This window comes from Ascaphus truei, chromosome 5 (assembly GCF_040206685.1).
Source record: "Ascaphus truei isolate aAscTru1 chromosome 5, aAscTru1.hap1, whole genome shotgun sequence".
Taxonomy (NCBI): Eukaryota; Metazoa; Chordata; class Amphibia; order Anura; family Ascaphidae; genus Ascaphus; species Ascaphus truei.
The window spans coordinates 97,596,058-97,624,039 of record NC_134487.1 but is presented as its reverse complement, the minus strand read 5'-3'; the positions used below and the strand labels follow the sequence as shown (position 1 = coordinate 97,624,039).

At 47.8% G+C, this 27,982-nt stretch overlaps 1 protein-coding gene across 2 annotated transcripts in view; it reads left to right on the top strand.

The window, feature by feature from the left end:
• Positions 1-27,982, top strand: part of MYRFL (myelin regulatory factor like) — a 180,813-nt gene that overhangs the window by 79,506 nt on the left and 73,325 nt on the right. For both annotated transcript variants that reach the window (XM_075600257.1, XM_075600258.1), the window contains 4 exons: positions 44-244; positions 3,384-3,492; positions 14,804-14,913; positions 25,656-25,819. In XM_075600257.1, coding sequence (XP_075456372.1) covers positions 44-244; positions 3,384-3,492; positions 14,804-14,913; positions 25,656-25,819 — 584 coding nt within the window. The remainder of the gene's footprint in view (positions 1-43; positions 245-3,383; positions 3,493-14,803; positions 14,914-25,655; positions 25,820-27,982) is intronic.

Genomic DNA, 27,982 nt, shown 5'->3' with positions numbered 1-27,982 from the left:
TTATATTCCCTCTTATTGTATCTCTGACATTAACATTTCCTAGGCATCCAACCCTGGTCAGTTTGAGAATGATAATGATGTCCTGTGGCAGCGGGGACATGTCCCAGAGACCGTCGTCTCGCATGGTCGAGTAGGAATTAACACTGACACGCCGGATGAAGCGCTGGTCGTCTGTGGCAATGTGAAAGTAATGGGGACGGTCATGCATCCATCTGACAGTCGAGCCAAGAGGAATATCCAGGAGGTAAGGCCCCAGGGACTCGTCGTGCCTTTTGCATTTACACCACCGAAAGCAAGTTTTAATCAAGCGACACATTAGATGTGGCTTCTGTACCACGCTTTCACATATTGACCTATGCAAAATGAGCTTCCTGCTGCGTGGAGCCATTTTGATAGACAGCTAACATTATGTTGATGCAGGATTATTGTTTTGATAACACTTGTTTTAAAATATGCAATATTACCGATATACTGTACTAAATTCCTGGACAGTTTTTGTGCTGTGCTTGCTTTTGGGAATCCTAAATCAGGAGGTCCACTGTGAATCTGTCACCCAGGTTTCATTATTTTTAGTGATACTCACAAATCTACTGAATCCTCAAAAATCAATGTTTTTTAGATTGATGAGACACAAAAACAAGTTATGGTGTGTAACGGTGTTTTCCCAGGGCCCTTCCGATCCTGACCCCTATGTGAGAAACTGCCCCCCCCCCGTTACGTGTCATGTTATGTGGTGCACCTGCTGGCTCACAGGACTCCTGAGTCTCCCGCTCGATGGTAGTGGGGATTTCACCATGACAGGCGTGTGGGGTAGTGCTGAGTTCTACTCACAGTTGGTACAGCGCCTCCATCCCTTCCAGATCCCCACAATAGCAGGGAGGAGTCTCTGGAAGAGAACTCCTGGGTGCATCTTCTTCCTGATTAACTCCAGTGTCAGCCAAGAAGGGTCTTTGAATCAAAGGCATCTTTATTGACATCTCCATAGGCAGACTGCCCATCATAGCGATCGGTACTTAGCCGCACATCAGCATAGTTGCACACCTCAAGGAAGTTCCCTCCTGACTCTGCAATAGAGACAGGGATATCTCTGCCACCTCTCCCCTAAGGGAGGGCCACCATCGGTGCCAGAGCCCTGACACAGTGTGGGGTCAGCTTGTCACTCTGCAACTACTGATACTTGAGCTGCCCTGACTCACAGCTCTTGCACCAGACACTTGCACTGTCTGGATCTGATCTCAACAACCTAACTTTAGGAAGTGATGTGTATTATATAGCTCCAGAGAACCCACCCATATGTCACTGTTAGTGGACACAGGGCATGCTGTCACTTCCTTTGCTACATATTACACCTCACAAGGGGATGAGGCCAATCCTCATGATAACTTCTGGCAAACCTGCCCCCTTAACAGGAGTTACTGCACAAAAGGAGAGAGGCATGTAACTCCAAAATTACACAGGGCTACAGGTGTATATAAAAAAAAAAAAGACAAAACCCCTCCACCTAACAGCAAATAAAAATACTACTTGTGGGAACATTTGCACATATCAGACAGGTCTGCACCGCTGTCTCTCCCTATTATCTCTTATCAGACGATACTTCCACTGCAGCTAGGGATTCTGGGAAGTTACATGCAAATAAAGGTCAAAACAGCTGTCTGTGAGTAGTTTTACTGGCTATGCACTTCTTTAACCCAGGCTGTGCTGAAACGCTGTGTAACACGACAGGTGTAAGATTATAGGGGCCCATGTTAAAATGGACAAGAAGCAAAGAGTGACGTACTGTACTGTGCATGCTTATTTCCATGTCATTATCATGCATGCCAGAATCCCTGGCTGCAGTGGATGCAGTGTATCCTAAGAGATAATGGTGAGAAGCAGGGCTGCAGACCTGTCTGAGACGTGTGAATGTGCTCACATGTGGTCTTTTTTATTAGATTAATGAGTAAATGTTAAGTGATTCCCCTTCCAGAACAATGGCAGCCCACTCATTATGTACCAGAACTATAACGTTGAACTCCACGGTATATATCAAAGGTAACATTTGAGGGTTCTGGATGTAACTCAAAATCACAATAAGGAATAATGCTGACTTCCATGGCTAAAAATTATTTGGGGGACCCCATAGTCTTGCTGATCCATAAACACTGATCTTGCTGATTATTGCACTGATGCCCCAAAATTGTAACATAAGCTATTAAGCCCATACATTTCTGGAGTACTCTATTTAAATATCAAATTTATGTTTTGATAAAACCTTCTATACTACATATCAATCATAAACGCAAATTATCAAATAAAGATGGACACAATTATTCCCAAACGTTTGTTTATTTTTTAGGTCCCTTATTTACTAAATTACTGTATTAATTTATTTATTTAATACAGTGCTTTAATACGTTTCCTGACAGATAATATGTCAATCCATTGCTTTGTAATGTAATTGCTGATCCCAACATGCATCAAAGGGGTTAATATACAATGCGTCTTATATTAACTCTACCCTATCTACAGACGAATCTGGTAGTGGTTTGGTCGGCAAATTATTATTCATTATTATTATTATGTATATGATGCCAATCATGTACACAGAATTTTATATGTAAGGTACCGGAAGATAACCTTGCCCAAGTTACAAGGGATGGACACTGGGACTGGGACAGGTGTCACTAGGACCACTCTTTCTTTTCTTTCAGCTTTTCTGCTTTTCAGTATCTACCAGTATCTATCTATCGAGCATTTGATAAACATGGTGTGATGCTTTAGGCTGCGGTCCCAGTCACTGCCACAGCGCAAGGCTCGGCGTGCGCTGTGCGTGTAAGCAGCGCCCCTCAATGAGGGAGGGCCCAGTACGCACCTTCCCGCTGAAGGTGCAGCCGCGCCGTGCTGCAGTTTTTTTTCAACGCAATGAAATTGAGTTCAAACCCTGCGATGGAGGCGTGGCCACGCCCCCACCGGCGGTTCACCCAATGAGGGCGAACTAGCCGCGTGACGGCAAATCCCCGACCACGCCCCCTCCCGTCGCAAGCTCCCTCTCTCCCTGTCAGACCGCAGATCGAGGTTAGCGCTGTGCACGCGCCGCCCCCCCCCTCGCCGGGCGCGCGTGTCACAGACATTACTGGGACCGCAGCCTTAATGCTCAGTGATCAAGCAGTAGTGATTTTTTTGTTTGAAAATGCTAATACAGACAAGGTCGTTACATGACTACAATTTAATAAGTGCAGATGAGCCTTTTTCTATATCTCCTTACAATATATAGGCTGTTATAATACCACATTTATTATACAAAGCCTTATATTACCATTTATTTAGTTCTGCAGAGCACACTGGGTATTACAGTAACTTAAAAGGGTTGTATAAAACCAGTGACATTTTTTTGCATTCAGGTTGATACAATGGGGCAGCTGAGAAGAATAGCCCAGATGAGGCTAGTCGAGTATGACTACAAACCTGAATTTGCTTCTGTAATGGGAATAGACTCCGTCCATGAAACAGGTAAACAGACAGGTATCTTATGTTTTGAAGTTTTGTTGGTCTGTGAGCTATGCTAGTCGGGTGATATCAATTCGTATCTCCCCTTGCTTTGTAATTGTTTTCAGGCCAGCAAGAGTAAACATTAAAAGTGTAAAAATGAAACAAGTTGAGTTGATTGTAATGATTCTGCGTTGTAACCCCCCTCTGAAACACTGCTTGGGATTAGGACTCCGCTCCGTTCTATGTGGTTATAGGTCTTCAATGATTTCTACTATTCCTTGTGGTTAATTAATGACCTCCCCACGACTGTGTGTACTGTGGGTTTCCCAGTGTTGACAGGATACTGTTTGTGCCATTTAAATTACCACTGAACACTTACTTCATATGGTATATTTATACTGGACATAGGCCTATATTTACTGAGCTCAATTGAATGGACTTGAAGGTGTCTTGCAGTGCAGGAAGCTGTGTTATGACATGGTGCTTAGTAAATATGGGTTATAATCCTGTGACCCAGGATTTTGAGCCAAGGCTTAAATGAATAGAATCAATAAAATGTTATATGCTTGTCAATACCTCAAGTACTAGCTCCAGTGCCAGCCACATGCTCATCTCAGTTAAACAATATGTGCAGTGCAACCAATCCCTACAAGCTCAGAACCCAAATTCACCACACCATACATATTTGTGTCAAAAGGAGTTCTACTGGGATTGGGACTTCATGTATACAACAAAATACAAAAAGCTCAAATGCTACATTCTTGTTATACCTTGGCATGGTTACAGATGTAGCCAGGTCCCCCGAGGTTGCTGCAGGCCCCCCCCCTCGGGACACTCACCGCGGCGGTAGAGAGGATAGAGCCGCTCGTGGGAAGGTGTAGGGCATGTGCGAGCATAGCGCGACTCTGGTAGAGGCGGCCGGTTGTCGGGGACGCGATCGGGCCGTTGCTAGGGCCGCGGTCGCGTCGTTAGGGTTCCGGCGGCTTGCAGAGCAGGGCGCCGCCATTGAGAAGTGGTTGCGCATGCGCAAGGGCTAGGATCGACGGGAGGATTCCAGGGAGTTCGCGCCTGCGCAGTGGAGAGCCAGAAAAGCCCGCGAAGCCCTAGCAAATGACAGGAGGGTTCGGTAAGGGGACTTCAAGTCCCATGAGCCTCTGGAGCGGCCCCATGACGCCAGGGAGCCAATAGGGCTGCAGGAGCTCTCTGCTTGCAACAAAGTTATACATTTCGCGGGCTGGATCACATGGGCAGTTGGTGGCAGGAGCAGCTAGGGGAAAGAGGTAGGGTGCAGGAGTCAGTGACTCCCGGCACTAGGCCAGTACCCCCCCTAGGCCCCAGACAGCCCTGAGTCATCCTAGCTGAGTGAGGTAGAGACAGGCCCTAGGTTAGGGACCCTGCCCCCTTATTTAGTGTTAGTAGCGAACGAGAATACTAATTGCTTGCTGAGAGAGAGAGAGAGCTAGACTATCGTTACGGAGGCCCAGCAAGGATTTACTGCGGCCTGCGGAGTTCAGCCCTGTTCTCATCAAAGTACAGACGGTGGGAAGAAGCGGTGATATTATCCACGCATCAGAAGACCATATTCACGATATTCACCCAGCATCAGAAGACCCCCAGGCGATCCAAACCCAGTGGTATAGCTGCACCCGTGGCTGGAGCCCGGGCAGGTAACTCATCACATCACGTGCACCAACAAAGCCTATCACCAGACATAGTGGCTGCGCAGTCACACACACGCTGGTATATGACTTGGGAGTGCGAGACTTTGGGTTGGGTTCACCGGACATGGGGTGGAATCATTGTGTGGGGATGGTAGCGTCCGCTGTGAAGCATAAGAGGTAGCGTTCGCCGTAACGCATAAAATGTGGACGCCCTCCTTGGTGCAAGTTAGCGTTAGCGTCCGGGGAGAAGTCGAGTCAGGTTGCCCTTAGAGAGGGACACCTGTTGCTATAGGTTGATATTGCATGTTCTAGGCACGTTAGTAAATATATTAGTTCTTATCCAATCAGTTGTATGTGGTTATTGTGTATTGTCCTGCGAGGAACCACTCCCCCTCGGGTGGGAGCCATCGCAGGTGGAGGTGCTGCATCATTGTAATTGAGTACCCTAGTATATTGCCCCAGGTTTCCCAATGGCGGAAGCTCAGCCCTCCTGTGAGCCAACAGGTAAAGCACCACACCTATGTTAACATTATATGTTTCTCCGCCATTGCAGTACACTCTGTGATAGGGTGGGGGAAATACCCGTTACACAGGCTTAAAAATACGTTGGCTAAATAATGTAACTAAATGTCCCTTAGGCCGCGGGCATGGTCAGCACTTAGCCGCTGACCCGCGCTGAGCCGTGCTCACGCTTGTCAGTGAGCCCCTGCAGCCGCAATTAGAGCGGCTTTAGCAGGGGCTCGTGCACGCTTCTGCAGGTATGCAGAGGCGTAGCAGACAATTTTTTTTTAGTTTATGCACTGAGGGGAGCGGAGGGCCGGTCACGTGACCAGTTCGCCCAATGAGGGCGAACCAGCTCTGTGACGTCACTGGCCCGCCCCCGGATGGCGCGCGTAGTAAGGCCAGGGAAAGCACCCGCTTTCCCTCAGCCTCCGGGCGGCTGGAGTCTCTATGGACTTAGCCTTACTTAGGAGAAGACAGACAGATAAGTATTTAACTATAGCTATTTAACTATTTTGTCTTTTGTTGTATACTGTAACCCAGGGGTGCGCAAACTGGGGGCGCAAGATTTTGTGGGGTGGAGGGTGGGCGCAGCGGTTACAGAGATCCCCCGCTTCCCCGAAGGCATTTAAATTAAATGCTGGGGATCGTGCGAGGCCTCTGTAACTTTAATTACCTTAACTTTCCAGCGACGCAGGAGCAGCTAGGGGAAGGAGGTAGGGTGCAGGAGTCAGTGACTCCCGGCACTAGGCCAGTACCCCCCCTAGGCCCCAGACAGCCCTGAGTCATCCTAGCTGAGTGAGGTAGGGACAGGCCCTAGGTTAGGGACCCTGCCCCCTTATCTTGTGTTATTAGCGAACGAGCATACTGATTGCTTGCTGAGAGAGAGAGAGCTAGACTATCGTTACGGAGGCCCAGCAAGGATTTACTGCGGCCTGCGGAGTTCAGCCCGGTTCTCATCAAAGTACAGACGGTGGGAAGAAGCGGTGATATTATCCACGCCGGAATTCACCGAGCATCAGAGGACCCCCAGGCCATCCAAACCCAGTGGTATAGCTGCACCCGTGGCTGGAGCCCGGGCAGGTAACTCATCACATCACGTGCACCAACAAGGCCTATCACCAGACATAGTGGCTGCGCAGTGTCACACACACACACGCTGGTATATGACTTGGGAGTGCGAGACTTTGGGTTGGGTTCACCGGACATGGGGTGGAATCATTGTGTGGGGATGGTAGCGTCCGCTGTGACGCATAAGTGGTAGCGTTCGCCGTAACGCATAAAGTGTGGACGCCCTCCTTGGTGCAAGTTAGCGTTAGCGTCCGGGGAGAAGTCGAGTCAGGTTGCCCTTAGAGAGGGACACCTGTTGCTATAGGTTGATATTGCATGTTCTAGGCACGTTAGTAAATATATTAGTTCTTATCCAATCAGTTGTATGTGGTTATTGTGTATTGTCCTGCGAGGAACCACTCCCCCTCGGGTGGGAGCCATCGCAGGTGGAGGTGCTGCATCATTGTAATTGAGTACCCTAGTATATTGCCCCAGGTTTCCCAATGGCGGAAGCTCAGCCCTCCTGTGAGCCAACAGGTAAAGCACCACACCTATGTTAACATTATATGTTTCTCCGCCATTGCAGTACACTCTGTGATAGGGTGGGGGAAATACCCGTTACATTTGGAGGCGCTGCTGAGATCTTAGACCTGGGGTGCCCTACTCAACAAACTTCTTAAAATGTCACCAATATTCCCGTGTCTGTCGCGCTCAGAAGTATATGAGTTGGCTATGAGGCTGGAAGTACCACCGCCCCACACGCTTGCGGTGTGCTGCGTTCCTATAGATATCCCGTCTATAGCTATACGAGTAGCTTTACGACAACACTCTCATCTCCGGGGTGCAACTGCCCTAGTCGTGGTAGATCAACGTCCGGAGACCAAGGGGTATTTCTCCGTGTTAGTGAGCATCGGGCAAGGTGTAAATGAGGACCAGGGTCCGTCCAGCGTGTGGTTTAAGGGCCAGGCCGAGTCGGCTTGTGCGGTGGTGTACCCGGAACGGCCCATCAAATCCGAACCCAGCAGCTCCCGTACGAACTTGGAGGAGGTGGATATGTGTGCCTCGCCTTCTCCCCCTGAGAGTTATTGTGAGTCTAATTTAGGTACGACCACCGACCACAGTCCGCCGCTCAGTATTGCACCGCCATCTACTAGCGGGGGAAATGAAATCCGAATGCTAGTTCAGAGTATTGCCGAGTTGGGAGGGGCCAAGGCCGAAGCATCGATCCAACAGCAGTATCGTAAACTAAAAATCTTTTCAGGGACTAAACCGACACCGGCAGGCGAAGAGGCGTTTGAAGTATGGATAGAGTATACTTCACAGGTTGTAGAAGAATGGACGTGCCCTGAGCTGGTCAAACGACAACGCATAATGGAGTGCCTGCGGTCACCCGCTTCCACCACCATACGGCTGGCTAAGGATCAACATGCAGATGTCACCGCTCAGCAAATGTTAGAGACTCTTGAGCGGGCCTACGGGCGAACTGAAGATGAAGGACAACTGATGATGAGGTACTTCAACCTTCGCCAGAAGCTGGGGGAGGAGCTATCTGTTTATCTCCAATGAATTAGGAATGTCCTATGGGAGATGCGGAAACGAGACCAGATTAAGTCCACCCAGGTGGATGCGTATTGCTGGAATCAATTCCTGAAAGGAGCACTTCCCGACAATTCTATTGCCATCATGGTTAAGTGCTCCCTGATGCGGAACGACCCCCCTTGCTGGGAAGATCTAGTGGATGAGATAAAGAAGCATGAGGCATATGCCCGATTGCATACTCCCGCCATGGTTAAGAAGTCTGCCACCAGTGACCCGACTAAAGCAGCTGGGGCCAAGGCCAAGAACCCCATGACCCCAGAAGAGGAGGTCGCCATTAAGGGCTCGGGCCCCAAAGCTAGGCCCACCCGTAACTCCCCTCCCCCGTACAGGGGCCGTTCTGAATCAAGAGACCTCCTTTGCTACACCTGCAGTAAGAAGGGCCATTTCACTCGTGCTTGCCCGGATAGGGAAGACCTCCCTGAGGACAAAACTCCCCACCGGAGAAATCCAGCCCGGACGATGGTATGCCGAGCACAAGCCGCCGGACCTGACGTGGAGACCCCTCAAGGGAACCCCAATGCCCCTGTGGATGCCGATACAGGGGAGGACGCCCCCAACCGGGAGGCTTACAGCCAAGTAGGCCCTGCAGCTATCATACCAGTATTAGTAGAGGGGATCTACGCGTCGGCTCTACTGGATACAGGGTCGCAAGTGACCATCATATACCGACCGTTCTATGAACAGCACCTCCGGCACTGTACTCTGAGAGCGGCCGATCATGTGACCGTATGGGGGCTAAGTAATGAAGACTACCCTATCGCTGGGATTGTAAGGGTTCAAATGGAAATACTCCAGCTGAATACCGGGAACAGACACCCCATGTATTTAGCGGCCCTGGTATGCCCGGAGCCCCAAGACCAGTGCAAGTACCCGATCATTTTAGGCACCAACGCTGATATAGTACAAGCAGTGATCCGAGCATACCTGAAAGAGACTAATGAGTTGCCGCTAGCCACCACCCTCCTAGATCCGGTCCTAAGAGAAGAGTGCCAACGGATATATGCCCTGGAGCGACACGGAGATCTATACAATCGTCAGTCCGGACTGACGACCATATTACCAGGGGGAGTGCAAAGAATGCCCGTCTGGTGTTGTTATCCTGAACGAGATGGGGAAGATCAGCTTTTCTCTCTGGAGAGTACCCCAGAAGAAGAAGCCCAGAGAGGATATAAGATACTATGATACATATGAGGGAGTGGGCAACTAAGATTCCACTTCGAACCCACATGTATGTGCAGAATGTCTCTCCCTTCCCGATGGATTTTGATGCCGGTCAGAAGTTGGGTGGCATATATCCGGTCAGCCCTGTAGCAGACACACCTCAGGTGAAGGCGGCGACCGCAGATGAGCGTTTAGTCGAGCTGGATTTCAACTTCGGTGAGCCGACACTGTCCACCCAGTAGAAGGAGCGGCTGGCAAGGCAGTTGACTCAACGACGACATGTGTTCTCCACGAGTGAGATGGACGTGGGGTGTAGTCGCAGCGCCCAACATACCATCTGACTGAGTGATGCCACCCCGTTCAGAGAACGCTCACGTCGCCTCGCCCCGCGGGATATGGACGACGTGAGGAATGCCCTTCACGATATGAAAGATGCCGGGATTTTGACGGAGTCTCGGGGCCCCTACGCATCACCCATAGTGGTGGTGCGTAAAAAGAACGGATCCGTACGACTGTGTTGACTATCGGACTCTGAACAATCGTACGATACCGGATCAGTACAACCTTCCACGCATTGAAGAGATACTGAATGCGCTGAATGGAAGTCAATGGTTCAGCGTGCTCGACCTCCGATCCGGGTACTATCAGGTACCTATGAATGCGGAAGATCAAGAAAAAACAGCTTTCGTCTGCCCATTGGGATTCTATCAATTTACCCGTATGCCCCAAGGTATATGTGGGTGCCTGCTACATTCCAACGGCTGATGGAGAAGACTATCGGGGACATGAGCCCGCGAGAGTGTCTGGTAAACCTGGATGATATCATCGTCTTCGGAAGGACTCTGGAAGAGCACGAAGAACGGTTACTTAAAGTGATCGACCGTCTGGGGAACGAAGGTTTGAAATTATCCTTAGACAAGTGCCGGTTTTGCCATACCTCAGTGACCTACGTGGGACACATATGTCCGCCCAAGGGATCGCCACCGACCCCGCAAAGGTAGAAGCCGTAGTGAACTGGGCTCGCCCCGAGAACGTCACAGAGCTGCGATCCTTCCTGGGATTCTGTGGGTATTACCGTCGCTTCGTGGAAGGGTACTCTAGCAGAGCTAAACCCCTGAACAATCTGTTGAAGATATACCCCTCAGAGACCGGGAAGAAGGCTGTATTGGCACGCCAACCGTTCGGTGATAAATGGACGTCTGAGTGTGAGCAGACCTTCCTGAAATTGAAGAAGTGTCTGACCGAAGCGCCCGTGCTTGCGTATGCTGATCCCGAACAGCCCTACGTCCTGCATGTGGATGTCAGTCTCAATGGACTGAGTGCCGTCCTGCACCAGAAGCACCCTGAGGGTCTTCGGCCTGTAGCCTACATCAGCCACAGCTTGACACCCAGTGAACAGAGATACCCCGTCCACAAGTTAGAGTTCCTGGCTCTCTAGTGGGCTATTACGAGAAGCTACACGATTACCTGTACGGTGTTGCCTTCGAAGTAAGGACGGATAACAATCCCCTCACCTATGTCAATACTTCGGCCAAATTGGACGCCTCCGGACACCGCTGGCTGGCCGCCTTGAATAATTACAGATTCTCCATGAAGTATAAGCCGGGGCCTTTGAATATAGGGGCTGACGCTTTATCCAGACGACCCGGGATAAGTGCTATTCCAGATGATGAGGAATGGGAGGAACTCCCAGGACCCGGCGTGCGAGCTATGTGTAGCATGGCCGCTATCGTCAATGGCCAAGTGGCCTTTTCAGAATTACGAGTAGCTGATTCATTGGGATGCCGGTCGCAGTCTGTCCCAGCCGCCGACTGCGATCCCAAAGGGATGAATATCACGCATGACAAGGTGTTACGGTGGAAGGATCTGGTAGACTACCAAGTACGAGACCCTGTCATTAGTATCATTCGGAGAGCCGTTGCAAAGAAGAACCCTGCCCTTCTTAAACGCGCGCCCAATAACTTGGTGGCCTTGCTCATGCGGGAGTGGGACAAATTTGAAATAGACAATTGCTTGCTCTATCGGGTGGTGCAATATCACAACCACCTGGATAGGCGACAACTAGTCCTCACTAAGAACCTACAATACCTGGTGCTGAAGTCCCTCCATGATGATCATGGACACCTTGGTACAGACAAAACCTTTGGGCTGGTCAGAGATCGTTTTTTTTGGCCAAAGATGCGAGAGGCCGTCGAGCGTCACTGTCGCCGATGTACTAGGTGTATACAGCGCAAGACCCTGCCTACACGAGCCGCCCTCGTGTGTATCGACTTTCTGTGCATTGAGCCTGATAGCCGGGGAATATGCAACGTGCTGGTCATCACAGACCACTACACTCGGTATGCTCAAGCCTTCCCTACTAAAGATCAGAAAGCCATCACCGTGGCGAAGATATTATGGGAAAAATACTTTGTACATTACGGCCTCCCCAACCGCCTTCACTCTGACCAGGGACGGGATTTCGAGAGTGCATTGATCAGGGAACTGCTCAAAATGCTGAACATTGCCAAATCCCGAACGACCCCGTATCACCCCGAAGGAGATGCACTACCCGAACGTTTTAATCGGACCTTACTAGATATGCTCGGAACTCTGCAGAGCGCTCAGAAATCGGAGTGGAGTCGACACGTGGAGGCTTTGGTGCATGCGTACAATTGCACCAGACACGAGTCAACTGGATTCTCTCCATACTTTCTCATGTTTGGGCGAGAGGCGAGATTGCCAGTGGATGTGCGTCTTAGAGTCTCAACGGATGGGATACATAATGCTACCCATTTCAAATATGTGCAACGACTCAAAGACAGCTTGCAGCAGGCGTACCAGCAGGCACCCCATTATGAGGCTCAGCAGTGCTCTCGGAGCAAGTTCCAATCTGTGATTGTGATGCTCACAGAATTGTGCAATATCGTGTAGAGTCATGCATGTGCTAAGTTATGTTTTCAAATGCATTTTTATTATATAACTTCTGTATATAGTTACATTGAGTTGTGTCCCAAGCGAGGACGTTGGTGATTTTACCAGGGGGAGGATGTAGCCAGGTCCCCCGAGGTTGCTGCAGGCCCCCCCTCGGGACACTCACCGCGGCGGTAGAGAGGAAAGAGCCGCTCGTGGGAAGGTGTAGGGCGTGTGCGAGCATAGCGCGACTCTGGTACAGGCGGACAGTTGTCGGGGACGCGATCGGGCCGTTGCTAGGGCCGCGGTCGCGTCGTTAGGGTTCTGGCGGCTTGCAGAGCAGGGCGCTGCCATTGAGAAGTGGTTGCGCATGCGCAAGGGCTAGGAGCGACGGGAGGATTCCAGGGAGTTCGCGCCTGCGCAGTGGAGAGCCAGAAAAGCCCGCGAAGCCCTAGCACATGACAGGAGGGTTTGGTAAGGGGACTTCAAGTCCCATGAGCCTCTGGAGCGGCCCCATGACGCCAGGGAGCCAATAGGGCTGCAGGAGCTCTCTGCTTGCAACAAAGTTATACATTTCGCGGGCTGGATCACATGGGCAGTTGGCGGCAGGAGCAGCTAGGGGAAGGAGGTAGGGTGCAGGAGTCAGTGACTCCCGGCACTAGGCCAGTACCCCCCCTAGGCCCCAGACAGCCCTGAGTCATCCTAGCTGAGTGAGGTAGGGACAGGCCCTAGGTTAGGGACCCTGCCCCCTTATCTTGTGTTATTAGCGAACGAGCATACTGATTGCTTGCTGAGAGAGAGAGAGCTAGACTATCGTTACGGAGGCCCAGCAAGGATTTACTGCGGCCTGCGGAGTTCAGCCCGGTTCTCATCAAAGTACAGACGGTGGGAAGAAGCGGTGATATTATCCACGCCGGAATTCACCGAGCATCAGAGGACCCCCAGGCCATCCAAACCCAGTGGTATAGCTGCACCCGTGGCTGGAGCCCGGGCAGGTAACTCATCACATCACGTGCACCAACAAGGCCTATCACCAGACATAGTGGCTGCGCAGTGTCACACACACACACGCTGGTATATGACTTGGGAGTGCGAGACTTTGGGTTGGGTTCACCGGACATGGGGTGGAATCATTGTGTGGGGATGGTAGCGTCCGCTGTGACGCATAAGTGGTAGCGTTCGCCGTAACGCATAAAGTGTGGACGCCCTCCTTGGTGCAAGTTAGCGTTAGCGTCCGGGGAGAAGTCGAGTCAGGTTGCCCTTAGAGAGGGACACCTGTTGCTATAGGTTGATATTGCATGTTCTAGGCACGTTAGTAAATATATTAGTTCTTATCCAATCAGTTGTATGTGGTTATTGTGTATTGTCCTGCGAGGAACCACTCCCCCTCGGGTGGGAGCCATCGCAGGTGGAGGTGCTGCATCATTGTAATTGAGTACCCTAGTATATTGCCCCAGGTTTCCCAATGGCGGAAGCTCAGCCCTCCTGTGAGCCAACAGGTAAAGCACCACACCTATGTTAACATTATATGTTTCTCCGCCATTGCAGTACACTCTGTGATAGGGTGGGGGAAATACCCGTTACACAGGCTTAAAAATACGTTGGCTAAATAATGTAACTAAATGTCCCTTAGGCCGCGGGCATGGTCAGCACTTAGCCGCTGACCCGCGCTGAGCCGTGCTCACGCTTGTCAGTGAGCCCCTGCAGCCGCAATTAGAGCGGCTTTAGCAGGGGCTCGTGCACGCTTCTGCAGGTATGCAGAGGCGTAGCAGACAATTTTTTTTTAGTTTATGCACTGAGGGGAGCGGAGGGCCGGTCACGTGACCAGTTCGCCCAATGAGGGCAAACCAGCTCTGTGACGTCACTGGCCCGCCCCCGGATGGCGCGCGTAGTAAGGCCAGGGAAAGCACCCGCTTTCCCTCAGCCTCCGGGCGGCTGAAGTCTCTATGGACTTAGCCTTACTTAGGAGAAGACAGACAGATAAGTATTTAACTATAGCTATTTAACTATTTTGTCTTTTGTTGTATACTGTAACCCAGGGGTGCGCAAACTGGGGGCGCAAGATTTTGTGGGGTGGAGGGTGGGCGCAGCGGTTACAGAGATCCCCCGCTTCCCCGAAGGCATTTAAATTAAATGCTGGGGATCGTGCGAGGCCTCTGTAACTTTAATTACCTTAACTTTCCAGCGACGCATCGGCATGGCAACCCGGTGTTAAATGGTGCTGCGGGGGGGGGGGGTGTGACAGTGCATTGCCATGGCAACGTGACATCACATGACCTCGCAGCGTCATATAACGCCAGAGCCGAGCGGGGAAGGGATGGCAGCAACACCATCTGCCTCAGTGTTAATGGACAGGTTGTCTACTTGGCTTTGAGCCTCTTCCTTCCCCGCTCGTATTAAACAAAGCAGCAGTTATTCAAAATGATTTGGTGTTTATAAATCTGATACGTGTTGTTACTTCTTCACAGGTATGATCGCCCAAGAGGTGAGGAATGTTCTTCCGCAAGCTGTTAAAGAAGCTGGCAATGTTACGTGTGGAAACGGAGAAACAATAGAAAACTTTCTAATGGTGGACAAGGTAATTCTTACTAACTCTATAGCTTATCATTCTTAGAGTACAAATCTAACCCACGACAGCAAAATTGGGGAATTCATTTAAATGTAGGATATGCTTCATGCAAATCAATGTTTTGCATCAAAGTGTAATGAAAAGTTCTTGTAGCTGTATTGGTCCTGGAGAAGTTTTGTTAGGTTGTGATACCTTTTAGGAGACCATGTTCATAGATGAAAGTATCATGTATAGGGAGTGTGAACACTTGCAGTTCTCTTCTTAAACTGAACTATACTGTATTCACACTGTAACCTGTGAGGGTTCAAAAGCTCTGTATATCTGAAGTAGATACCTGTGCGGGTTTGAAAACTTTGTGCACTATAAATGCACCTATGAAGAACTTTCCTAAACTTGGAAAGCAATCTCTTTACTACTTGAGACATGCATTTTCCTCTTTTAAGAAAGGGGTATCCCAAACCACAAGAAATGATGGGCATGGTGTCAATGGTGGAAATATCCTGCTTAGGGGTTGATTCTATATGTGTCAAAGTGTCTGATCAAGCCGTTTTCAGATTAAATTCCCCATTAACTTAAATGGGGAATTTCAGCCAAAATAGCCTGATCGGTCAATTCAGCACATATAGAATCAACCCCTTAATACTTAGGTTGTGTCAGATGTTTTATGTAGATCTATATAAGTTGTGGATTTTAAAGAATTATATAAAACAAATATAAGGCTTAGGACATAGCTCGAAATCTCATATTGTTTGTAATAGTCCAAAATATTTTAGGTTGAAAAAAACAACAGATTTTAGCTTTTTAAAAGACAATTTAAAAGACGATTGTTAAACACATACCTGTGATATTCTATTCCTCAACATGTACAGACCTGCAACTTTCCCAGTTCTTGATTACTGCTTAGTCAATACATGACTCTTAATTGTGCTCTTTTCATAGATAAATTAACTGAGTAAAATATGATTTCTTTTTGTACGTTTCTGGTGACCTTGGGCTCTACACAAATTGTTACAATTTGTAGCCAGACATAGACAATATAAGGCTCCATTTTCTTTATTTGATCAAGTGGCGTTTCATTGAAATCCCACTATAATATATATTCTGAATTTGAATTTGACATTTTCATCGGGGCATCCAGTCATTCAGGTCTTTGTCATGTTATAAAATTCTTTCAATCTTGTAAGACAATGTTATGGCTATCTTTACATTTGTGTGATCTAGAAACTATTTTAATACATTTGATTTAATATCAATATCCCTATTATAAGAAATGACTTATACCTTTAAGCTCTGCTATGAAAGGCTTCAAACAAAATAGCAAACGTATATAACAAAGTTTTTATAATAATTTTATTTTGATGCGATTAGAACATTATTTGATATATATCATAGAACAGAACAACATCTCCATATTTTAAATTGTCCTTGCATGCGTCAGTGTCATTTCCGTATTAAAAAGGCTAACGGCTAAAACCGACCAAGTGGTAATTAAAAATAATAAAAATTCGGCATTTTCAAATCTTATCAGTCATTAATGAATTTTATTAGGGCAAATCTTCCACCATGACCTGAGGTTTTAGTCCTTGAAAAGCCTTTTTCACAGTGATGGACGCATCAACATCACATTACAAATGCACTGTTGATTAATAAGATTTGTTGTGTCTAGAATTAACTGACACTGACGCGTTTGGTCAGATGGTACCATTTGCAGTACGAAACACATCAGAGTGTCACTGGAGATATGTGATGTCCTATTTTTGCTTTTGCTATCTTACAGACCTACATGGATCTCCCTGAGCAGTGAGTTCTTTCAATTGTTATTGTGTTGGCTTTGAGCTAGTGTGTGACAGCAGGTTTATTTGGGGACTGTGGGGGTTTGCAGGTTCGCTCAGCATCGTGCATCTCACCTGATAATGAGCCCTCCGGTGCAGAGACATTCCTCTCCCCCCCTCATGTTCTCCCCCTACCTGTGTTTTTTGGTCCACATTTTCATTATGCTCTATTTTATACATATCGTTTCGCCTACTCTATGTCCTTAAGATTTCAATTTCAATATCGTAATATAGATTGATTCTCTTCATGCGCTTCATATAAGCATTTTTTTCCTTTTTGGGAATTTCGAGCACGGGACACGGGATAAGTCCCCACATTTCACAATTAGTGAGTAAAACAATCTTGTAAGTGATTGGAAATAGACTGATTGCTCGGTGTTTCTTAAGGTTATCTTTGTCTCCTACTTTATGGATTAGAATGACTGAATATATAATAGTCGTCTAATTTTTGGACACTGCATGTGACTATCACAAATATGCTTTGAGGTGTGTTTTTATTTTTGGTTAATTTGACCAGTGGGGATTACATTTAGGGATTATACTACTCTTAAGATCTAGAATCTGTTCTTTTTGTACTGTAAGGCTGCAGCCATGGTGCCCGCGTGCGTGCCGCGTCACGCCTTTAGCTGGAGCGATACACGGCCTGTAGGATTGTGCAATGGGGGGCGTGTCGTGGGCGTGCCGGGAGACATTCCTGATGTCACGTGAGCGGTTCGCCCGCATTGGTTCACGTGACCCGGCTGTCGCGCGGCAAAATCAAATTTATTTGGTTCCTCGCAGGCCTTGTGCACCGTTGCGCTCGCACTCGCGTGGTCTTTGGCCATGCTCATTGCTTTGCAGCTTTTTGATCGCACCACACGCGCCATCGCTCGCGCCATCGCACTTACTATGGACGCGGCCTAAAGGTAAATTAACGTATACCATTGCTGTCCTCTTATTTTTATAAACTGAACTGTGAAATTGTGTGATTTGCCACGAGCTGATTTTGACTATTTTCCCCCAAAGATTTCACAAACGAGCAAGTCTCTTTCACAACTAGAAAATGTGTTCTCATACTGTAATTCAGCGCCCCTAAAACCATGGCAACATACAGTAACTATTCTACACAATGGGGTCTGAAAATATGAAAGAATTTCAGATCGAACATTTTGGGTATTGATTAATAGGCTAAAAAAATATTTATATAGGAGATAAATGGTTAGGTTAGAGCTGCCGACAGATTTCCCAGGGCCCACGACTACAATTTTGACTGCCCCGCCCCCATGGGCTCCCCTCCATTGTTGATGGCCTTGCGAGCCCCACTTAATTACCCCCTCTATCACTCAATCTCGCTCCCTCAATCCCCCACTCACACATTCCTCCCTCCCCTCGGGCCACACACACACACACACACTTTCCTCCCTCCTCCCCCACACACACAAGTCCCCCTCGCAATATCCACACCCCCTCCCACACCCAAAATGCAATACCCCCAAAATGCAATACCTCCCTCCCACACATGATGCAATAGCCCTCTCCCACACAATGCAATAACCCCCCCTCCCACACAATTCAATAGCCTCCCCATCCCACACAATTAAATAACGCCCCACCCAATAACCCCCCCACACACAATACAATAACCACCCACACAATACAATAACCCCCCCAACACACAATTCAATATCCTCCCCCAAACACATAATTGAATTCTCCCTACAATACCTCCACCCTTCAAAAACCAAAAATGCAATACCCCCCCACAAAATTCAATAACCCCCCCACAGACACACACAATTCAATAACCCCCCCACAGAAACACACAATTCAATAACCCCCCAACACACACACACACACACAATTCCATAACCCCTCCAATACACAATTCAATAACCCGCCCCCCACCCGTTGGCGCAGGCTGGAGCGAGGGGCAGGCCCACAGCAGCTGGGAAGAGCTGGTATCCGGCGTCTATGGGGGTCCCAGTTGCTGAATACAGGAGTTTGATCCGACTTCTGGCCGGGCCCAACTTCCAGCATCGGCTGGGTGCCCCACAGGCTCCGGGCTTCGGGCCCTGGACACTTGCCCCGGCTCTCCCCCCCTGTCGGCGGCCCTGGGTTAGGTTACTGTAATAGTGGGGTTTCAATTAAGCATCTTGGGCCATCATTTTTCTCCTTTAAATAGAGATTAAAAAAATATGCTAGCTTTGAGGTGACATGAACATCTTCATACCTTAATCCTCTGTAAGAATTGTGATGCATAAGTTTTGACAGAGAATTGGGAAACATGTTCAGCAATCAGCCATTTCTCAGTGGTAAGAACACACAAAGAAATGGTCCAGGTTTTTTTGTGTGGAGGGTTTTTTCACATTTTCACAAAAACATTTTGAACACCGTCTTTGCCCCGTGGGGCTTCCCTAGTGATAATATTGGATTTCCTGTGAAATAGGTTGCTTTAAAAAAAAAGAAAAGGCATTTAATAGAAAAAGTGTTCCTGTCACAGCTCTCAGCCCTACAGTTAATAACCCGTGGAAATATAGTAAACAAGCTGTTTTGTTTCTGCCTCATTCACTCATTGTTCCTAGCTAGCTATTTTCCTTTAACGCTTGCGTGGATAGTGATGTGATCACCGAAGAAGAGAAAACATGCTTCGTTTGTATTAGCTCAGAAGGTCATAAACATTTTCTAGATGCATTACAGTAAATATAGCAACAGTCAACGCGACTTGTAGAGCAAGTTGTAGGGTGTACTAGGCAGGGGGGCTCTGCTCCAGTCCTCAAGCCCCCCCGAACAGGTCAGGTTTTCAGGATATCCCAGCTTCAGCACAGGTGGCTCAATCAGGCTGAGTCGAAGACTGGCAGCAGATCACATGACCCCTTATATATAGTACTTACGTTTTTGCTAAATACTGTCTATTTTTGATCATTCCAGGGGAATGTGAGCCTTCCCAAACATTTAGCAAAAGCACAACATTTAATTGAAAATCGCATTTTCTTTGCAAATTTAAATACATTTGCAAAGCACACTGTTTTGAAAAACACACAATGAAAAGTAGTAAGTTATCAGTAACATTTACAGTACAAAGACCTTTCACAGACCCATAGTGTTTCCCACACACTGTTGCATTAAAGGTTATCTTTAGCTGCTTCTGGGATTTGTTCCTAGCAGGGCTTCCCATTTAATGGCCAAGGGGAACTGGGGCAGTCTGAAGGAGACCAGGGCGCAGATTAGGACTGCCAGCTAGACATGTGGAAAGAACAACCATGTTGCTGGTATGCAGCTCTGCCCCAAGGAATTTCCATCTAAATCAGAGACCGTCCAATAAGCAAGTGATCTCACACTGAGTCAATACCATCCACTTAACCTATAGTAATGATCTGGATAGCACCTACCTTTTCTCCCTTGTGTCATATTAATGCCGATGCCGATGCAATGTAAACTCCAATGTGTGTGATCCTGCTTCAGGGACACCTGTAAGAGGGTCCTCATAGACACACATAAAGTTATGTCCATTTGGTTCCACTACCCCTTTACCAGTCCCAGGCAAATGTTACTCATAGCTCACTTTCAAAGACCCCATAGTTAATTACACTTTTTATGTAGTGGAATATGAAGATGTCATTATTGGCCCTGTACAGCTAATCAGTGCTACAAATAATGAAGACACTCACAAGCTTGTGGATAAATAAGCAGTCATTTTTAAAGGTATAGGCAAATGAAAGGGACATCAAATAAATCTCCACATTGGTCATTTCAGTTCCATGTCCCCAAACTGGTAGATAAGGAACTTGAACAGCTAGAAGCCCTTAATGTTATTAAACAAGTTAATGGACCATCACCCTGGGTTTCTCCTATCGTTGTTGCTTCTAAACCAAAGCAACCTGCCATGTTTGTGCATTGACATACAACAAGCAAGCAGCACTATCCAACGGGCGAGACATCTCGCCCCCACTGTTGATGACATCTTGGCTGATCTGAATGGAGCTAAAGTGTTTTCTAAACTTGACCTAAACTCCAGCTACCACCAACGTGAACTTCATTCAGATTCTACGTACATAACAACAACTGATTACTTTTCAAGACCTCTAATTCTACTTTCAAATGTTGAAAATAGACCTGCCACATCCTTGGAAGAAGAGCACATTCGCTTGCTTATGCTGTTCCAAAAGCAATGATTGTTTAAGAAATCAGAGCTGACAAAAAGTATGACCACAGCCTCAGTTTATCATTGAGGCCATCAGCTTTAAAAACGGGAACTACTGTACTTATTTTCTGAAGCGTGTTTGCAACCTCGTGTTGAGACTGCATACCTACATGCAGTCTTCGGGTCTCGTCATTCCATCCCGGTGTCAGAAAAAGATCTTCCTTGAGAGAAAACAGTCTAATTATTCCCCAGAAACTCCATCATTGTGTACTTGACATGGCTCATGAAGGTCATCTTATTTAAAACCATATAGCTCTTTCGAGAGAGAGAGAGAGTCTTTGTCAGTAATGTACAAGTTGCGTAACATATCCAATCTCGTTTGGTATGCGATGATTGATCATACTTCTGCTTACTTACAGACAACTTCTCTATCAACAGCTCCTTGGAATGCAGTTGTTGTTGACTTCTCCTCCCTGCTGCATTGATGATTACTCCAGATTTCTAGTTATTAGCTAGAGCTGTAATTCCCAAACTAAACAAAATATTCTCTTCATGTGCCATGATATGATGCTGTGATTATTGGCCTTACACGATGTGCCATGCATAAGACTTTAAAGACTAATATTGGCCCTCCCATCAACAGTGCTGATTTTGGTCTATTTGCAACCTATCTGAGTTGCCACCTCAGACAGGTCACTCCTCATTGGCCACAAGCTAACGGTGAAGTACAAAGATTCATGCAAACTTTAAAGAAAACTCTGAGATGGTCTGGGTGAGACCAGGTCCTGTAGTAAGACTGCCAGCTAGACATGATGATGATGCCTGGAACTGTTATGTTGTAACCCCTCTACTTTTCGCCCTCAAACTTATTACTATTGCTGAGGCGGGATCCTGAGTCCCTGTGAATAACTTACTGGGCCACATGTGGCCTACAGGGATACGGCAAGAGGAATACAGACATAGTATATGGGTGATACAACTGGTTTACTTACCCACTACTAATTTGGGTTCCTTGTGATCCTTAACAGAGGATCACTACACACAGTATACAAATACAACACAATCCCCAAATAACGCTGTGCGGATGTGAATCTGTGTCGTTGGTGTATTAGTCACCCAATTCTGGGTATGTTGGCTTCTGATGGTGCCGGTACACTGTGGGAGCTTGTTGTGTACTAACTGTTGCAGGTCTGTACTTCGGTACCACTGAGCTTTATAGCCGTGGAGGGTCCTCTCCAACAGAGCTTTAACTCTCGACCATGTCTGGCACTGTAGCTCTCTAATCCTGCTGCCACGTGCACACTCTGCAATCCAAGACCGAACCTAATAGCACTCAGGTCCACGCAGATCTAACTCAACTTAACTGCTCCCCTTTTTAAAGGCTTCTCTCCCTCATAGTCCCTACTCTTCCACAGCTGTTATTATTGGCTGCTCTGATGTCCATCACAGTCACAGAACAACAAGTGGAGCCAAGCTGTAAGGGATACAGCACCCAAGATTTTTGGCCACAGATCCTTGTCCTGGTGCCTCATACTGCACCGACACACTTTATTCGAGCAAATACCCAGTATGTACCTGGCAGATACCTGGAATGCGCCGCTCCTCACCTCTGACAAGCCCCGTTGCGTTTGCCTTCCCAGCCTGGGTTCATGCCTGGCTGACGGGCGGCTGATCTGTTAAATGATAATGATTAGGATTTAATAGGCTGCAATGCTTCGCGTGTCTACCAGATGGCATAAATTCATGAATTGTAATGCAGTATATATATATATATACTGTGCAGTATTGCAGCCAGCGGGAATAAAATGCTTCAATCCCTGCCTGGAAAATACCTCAATGCACTCGGGCAGAAAACAGTCACAAACCTCAATACACCCGGGTATACCCGAATTCGTGGGACTAGCCGAGCTCGAATAAAGTGTGTCGCCAGTGTATATACTATATGCTAATATTGCATGTAAACTATACTATAAATATGTTATATTTTTTGATCTACACTTGTTTGTCTCTGCTGCTTTAACCTGAGGGAAATCTACACACATCACAGAAAGAAAACTACGGCCACAGGTTGAAGACAGGCTTTATTTACACTTACAATGTGTAAAATCTGTAAGAGCCAAGATCCCATTTACCTACCAACCTGTCACAAGTAGGGTTGCCAGGTGTTCGGTATTGAATCAGACAGCCCAGTATTTGGTTACTCTGTCCGGTAAATAATGAGAGATAATACCGGACATGTATGTGTATGCCGGTGTTACCTCTCTGTACATGTATGTGTATGCCAGTATAACCTCTCTGGACTTAGTAACCTGCTGGGGTGGCTGAAATCGTGGGATTTCCCCTGAGAAGGGCGAGAGCAGGGCTGCTGCTTCTAGGCGGCTGGGCAGCTTCCTCCATCCTGATTGACTGCTGCTGTGTAATGCAGCAAATCAGGAGGAAGTGGCAGGAGCCTGGGGGGTGAGGCCAAAGAGCGGAGGAAAAGCATGGGGCAAAGAGAGGTGAGACTGTGTGTCCTGTGTCTGTTCTGTTTGTCCTGGTGTGTGTGTGTGTGTATTTGTACTTATACTTGCACTGTTTTGTGTGTGTGTGTGTGTGTGTGTGTGTGTGTGTGTGTGTGTGTGTGTGTGTGTGTGTGTGTGTGTGTGTGTGTGTGTGTGTGTGTGTGTTTTATCTGGCTGTTCTGTGGGGGTGATAATGACAGGGAGAGGGTGAGAGGATGAAGGGAGGGGAGGGGGTGGAGAGGATGAAGGGAGAGGGTGAGAGGATGAAGGGAGGGTGAGGGAGGTGAGAGGATGAATGGAGGGGGTAAGAGGATGAAGGGAGAGGGGGTGAGAGAGGATGAAGGGAGAGGGGGTGAGAGAGGATGAAGGGAGAGGGGGGAGAGAGGATGAAGGGAGAGGGGGTGAGAGGATGAAGGGAGAGGGGGTGAGAGAGGATGAGGGAAAGGGGGTGAGAGAGGATGAAGGGAGGTGGGTGAGAGAGGATGAAGGGGGGAGGGGTGAGAGAGGATGAAGGGGGAGGGGTGAGAGGATGAAGGGAGGGGGTGAGAGGATGAAGGGAGGGTTGGTGAGAGGATGAAGGGAGGGTTGGTGAGAGGATGAAGGGGGTGAGAGGATGAGGGGAGGGGTGGGAGGGTGAGAGGATGAGGGGAGGGGTGGGAGGGTGAGAGGATAAGGGGAGAGAGTATGAGGAGGGTGCAACAATCTTGAATATTGTGGGAGAAGCATTACGATCAGTATTGCTCGCCATGTACAGTATGACTGCAGGTCAGTTATTAATAAATGATCTGACCATTGCGTCATTTGTTATAAATTTCACTCCAAGCACGCACCAATTTACACCATTTCATAAAAAAATCCTCAGAAGGGCTCTCCCTCCCAAGACTCCTCCCCAGATGTTTTCCGAAAAACAAAATATAAATTGGTGAATACTTGGAGTGAAATTTAGAAAAAATGATGTAACAGTCAGGTCAGTTATAAATAACATTCTTCCCCCCCAACGATTACCACGCGCGTCACACCTTTCACCATTGTGTCCTTTATTTTTGGACAAGCCTCCTGGCAACCCTAGTCACAATAGTGTGCAATATATTGTGTCTTATTTTTGGGTTGATCCTGCGCCCTCTGTTTTTTTGTGGAGAGCATCCCAGTCACATGCCCAGAGCACACTGGCGAGGAACCTGCTATGGGGCAGTGTGTGTGGAACTCATCGCACAGGGGGTTAACTCGTGAAATCTGTTTGCACAGAAGCCTGCTTCCTCTTTGCTCTCTACACCAGTCTGAAAAATAGACATCACAAGGCCTGACAAGTTGCTCTCATTTGAGCCCTTATTTTATTTGCCCTGAAGCTGTCTGCTCAGGAAGAACTCAGTGCGATATATCTGAATGTAAAATCTTTCTAGTCAAGAAAGTTATTTGTTTATATCCTATTTTATTAGGGCGCTGGATAGTATATTACTCATTCGTAGCAATAATAATCTTAAGACTTCAATGAAATGTGGCTCTCTAGAGTCTGTATACTGTATTCCCATGAAATCACACTTATCTGACTTATCTGACTTATTGAACCTTGAATGTTTTTATGCTGATCCAATGGGATGTATTAATGTGTGTTAGTTTCCATGACGTTTGTTCTAAAGGTCTGTTTACTATTGCTAGTTTCCGCTGTGCATTCTTATGCCCAACTGAATTCCTATATCTAGCTCAGCGGTGCGCAAAGTGGGGGCGGGGGCGTCGGATTTTTTTGGGGGGGGCGTGGGCGGTTGCAGAGGTCCATTCTTCCCCGAGGCATTTCAATTAAATGCCGGGGGATCACGTGAGGCCTCTGCAACAATAAAACTTACTTTGATTCAGACGCTGTGACGCAACTCAAAACACAAACATCTGACTTGGCCCGGTAAGATTAGATTTGATTATAGGCTTATATGTTCCTATTATCTAATTAATGGGAAAAGGAGATTACAATGCATGTACCCCTTAGTGACTACTCAATCAGTTTAGTGCCTTATATACAACCATATGCATACAGGAATTTCACATTTGTATTAACAGTTTTAGTAACTTCCCTATTTTGCATTGTGTAGAAGTTACTTTGACGTCATAATGAGAACATTTTTGACAATGTGAACATTCTATGGCTTGCAGCCAGAAAAAATGTGTTTAGATTAGACGAAAATGCTGATTAGCATGGATCAGAAAATCAGTGAAGTAATTTTGTCAAATGATACATGATACCGATATGTCACAAAGTAAAATTAGAAAAACAAATAATATATTGCATTTTATTGTTTCTTCTTCAAGGATCAAATCTTTATGGAAAATGTAGGGGCTGTAAAACAGCTCTGCAAACTCACAAACAACCTTGAAATGAGAATCGATGAGCTGGAAGTGTGGAACCAAAAGCTTGCTAGACTCAAGCGAATCAGCAGCTTGAAGTCCGTTACAAGTGAAAGGCCGCCATCGAGGTTGTATGATCAGCATTTTTTTTCTCATTAGCAACTGCTAGCACTTTACAGCAGCAATCTGTGCATGTATATGTATATATATATATATATATATATATATATATATATATATATATATATATATATATATATACACAGTGGTTGACAAATCACCAAAAAATCTACTCGCCACACAAAAAAATCTACTCGCCACCTAGTACCAAACGTGTGCTGCTTGGGCCAATATTTACTCGCCCGGGGGTTAAATCCACTCGCCCGGGGCGAGCAAATGTATAGGTTTGTCGAAGTGTGTGTGTGTGTGTGTGTGTGTGTGTGTGTGTGTGTGTGTGTGTGTGTGTGTGTGTGTGTGTGTGTGTGTGTGTGTGTGTGTGTGTGTGTGTGTGTGTGTGTGTGTGTGTGTAACGGGTATTCCCCCACCCAATAGTATGTGTGTGCGGGGAACTTAATGTTACCAGGTGTGGTGCTTTACCTGTTAGGCTCACAGGAGGCCTAAACCTCTGCCACGGGGAGCCTGGGGCACATATAAATAATAGGAGTAACCTCATACTCTGTGCAGCGCCTCCACCTGCGATGGCTCCCACCAGAGGAGGGAGTGGTTCGTCGCAGGACAATATATATATATATCACACACACAGCATGTAAAACAACCAATAACTTTACTGTAGCAACCGTACTTATTCATATATATCAACAGGTGTCCCTCTCTAGAGGAGACACTACTACTGCGTCTCGCAGGACGCTACCCTCTTTCACCGGGTGATTCCACCCCGTGTCCAGTAGCCCCACACTATGTCCTCCACCCTCAAGTGAGATAATTATGTGTTTGACTGCGCAGCCACTATGTCTTGTATGGATAGGTGGTATAGTTGGTGCACTTGAAGATTACCTGCCGAGCACTCCAGTGCCCGGGCCTGCCAAGGAGCTTCGCAAAGGATTCTGATGACGTGTGAATACAGGAACTACCGTCCGGGGCGATCCCACCCGGATGGCTGCTGCAGCCACAGCGGAGGTCTGAGCCCAAACCTCTGGATGAACGCGCAGCATCCGCTGTGTCCCTAACTGACTCTGGATTATAATAAGGGGCAGGGTCCCTAACCTGGGGCCTGTCCCTGAACAACACAACACTACTGGTGACTCAGGGCTATCTGGGGCCTCGGGGGCTGCTGGCCTAGTCCAGGGAGTCACTGACTCCTGCACCCTACCTCCTTCCCATAGCTGCTCCGGTCACCAACTGACTAACGTGCTCAGAGCCCGCGAAATGTATCAATCCCTCTGTGCAGGGTGATACTCCAGCCCTATTGGCTCCCTGGCGTCACGTGGGGTCCCCTAAGGCTCATGGGATCTGTAGTCCCTGCTTAGAGCCCTTGCTTCATTGGTGGCGTTCTCGCGCGCTTGTACTGCGCATGCGCGAGCTAACCAGAGCCTCCCGTCACCTCGGCAGTCTGTGCATGCGCAATGCAACTGGCAATGGCGGCGCCCTGCACCGAGAGCCGCCGGGAGCTCCTCAACGCGACCGCGGCCCTAACAACGGGCCGCGCGCGTCCCTGGCAACCAGCCGCATTCCAAGGAGGAGCGGCTGCTGTGAGTACCCGGAGGGGGGGTGCGCACGGAAAGGAAGACCTGGCTACATCCTCCCCCTGGTAAAAACCCCAACGTCCTCGCATGGAACACAACTCAACCATGTACAGAAATTATATAATAAAAATGCAGTTCAAAATATAACTTAGCACATTCGCATTGACTTTATACGATGTTGCACAATTCTGTGAGCATCACAATCACAGATGACGTGTGAATACAGGAACTACCGTCCGAGGCGATCCCACCCGGATGGCTGCTGCAGCCACAGTGGAGGTCTGAGCCCAAACCTCTGGATGAACGCGCAGCATCCGCTGTGTCCCTAACTGACTCTGGATTATAATAAGGGGCAGGGTCCCTAACCTGGGGCCTGTCCCTGAACAACACAACACTACTGGTGACTCAGGGCTATCTGGTGCCTAGGGGGCTGCTGGCCTAGTGCAGGGAGTCACTGACTCCTGCACCCTACCTGCTTCCCCTAGCTGCTCCGGTCACCAACTGACTAACGTGCTCAGAGCCCGCGAAATGTATCAATCCCTCTGTGCAGGGTGATACTCCAGCCCTATTGGCTCCCTGGCGTCACGT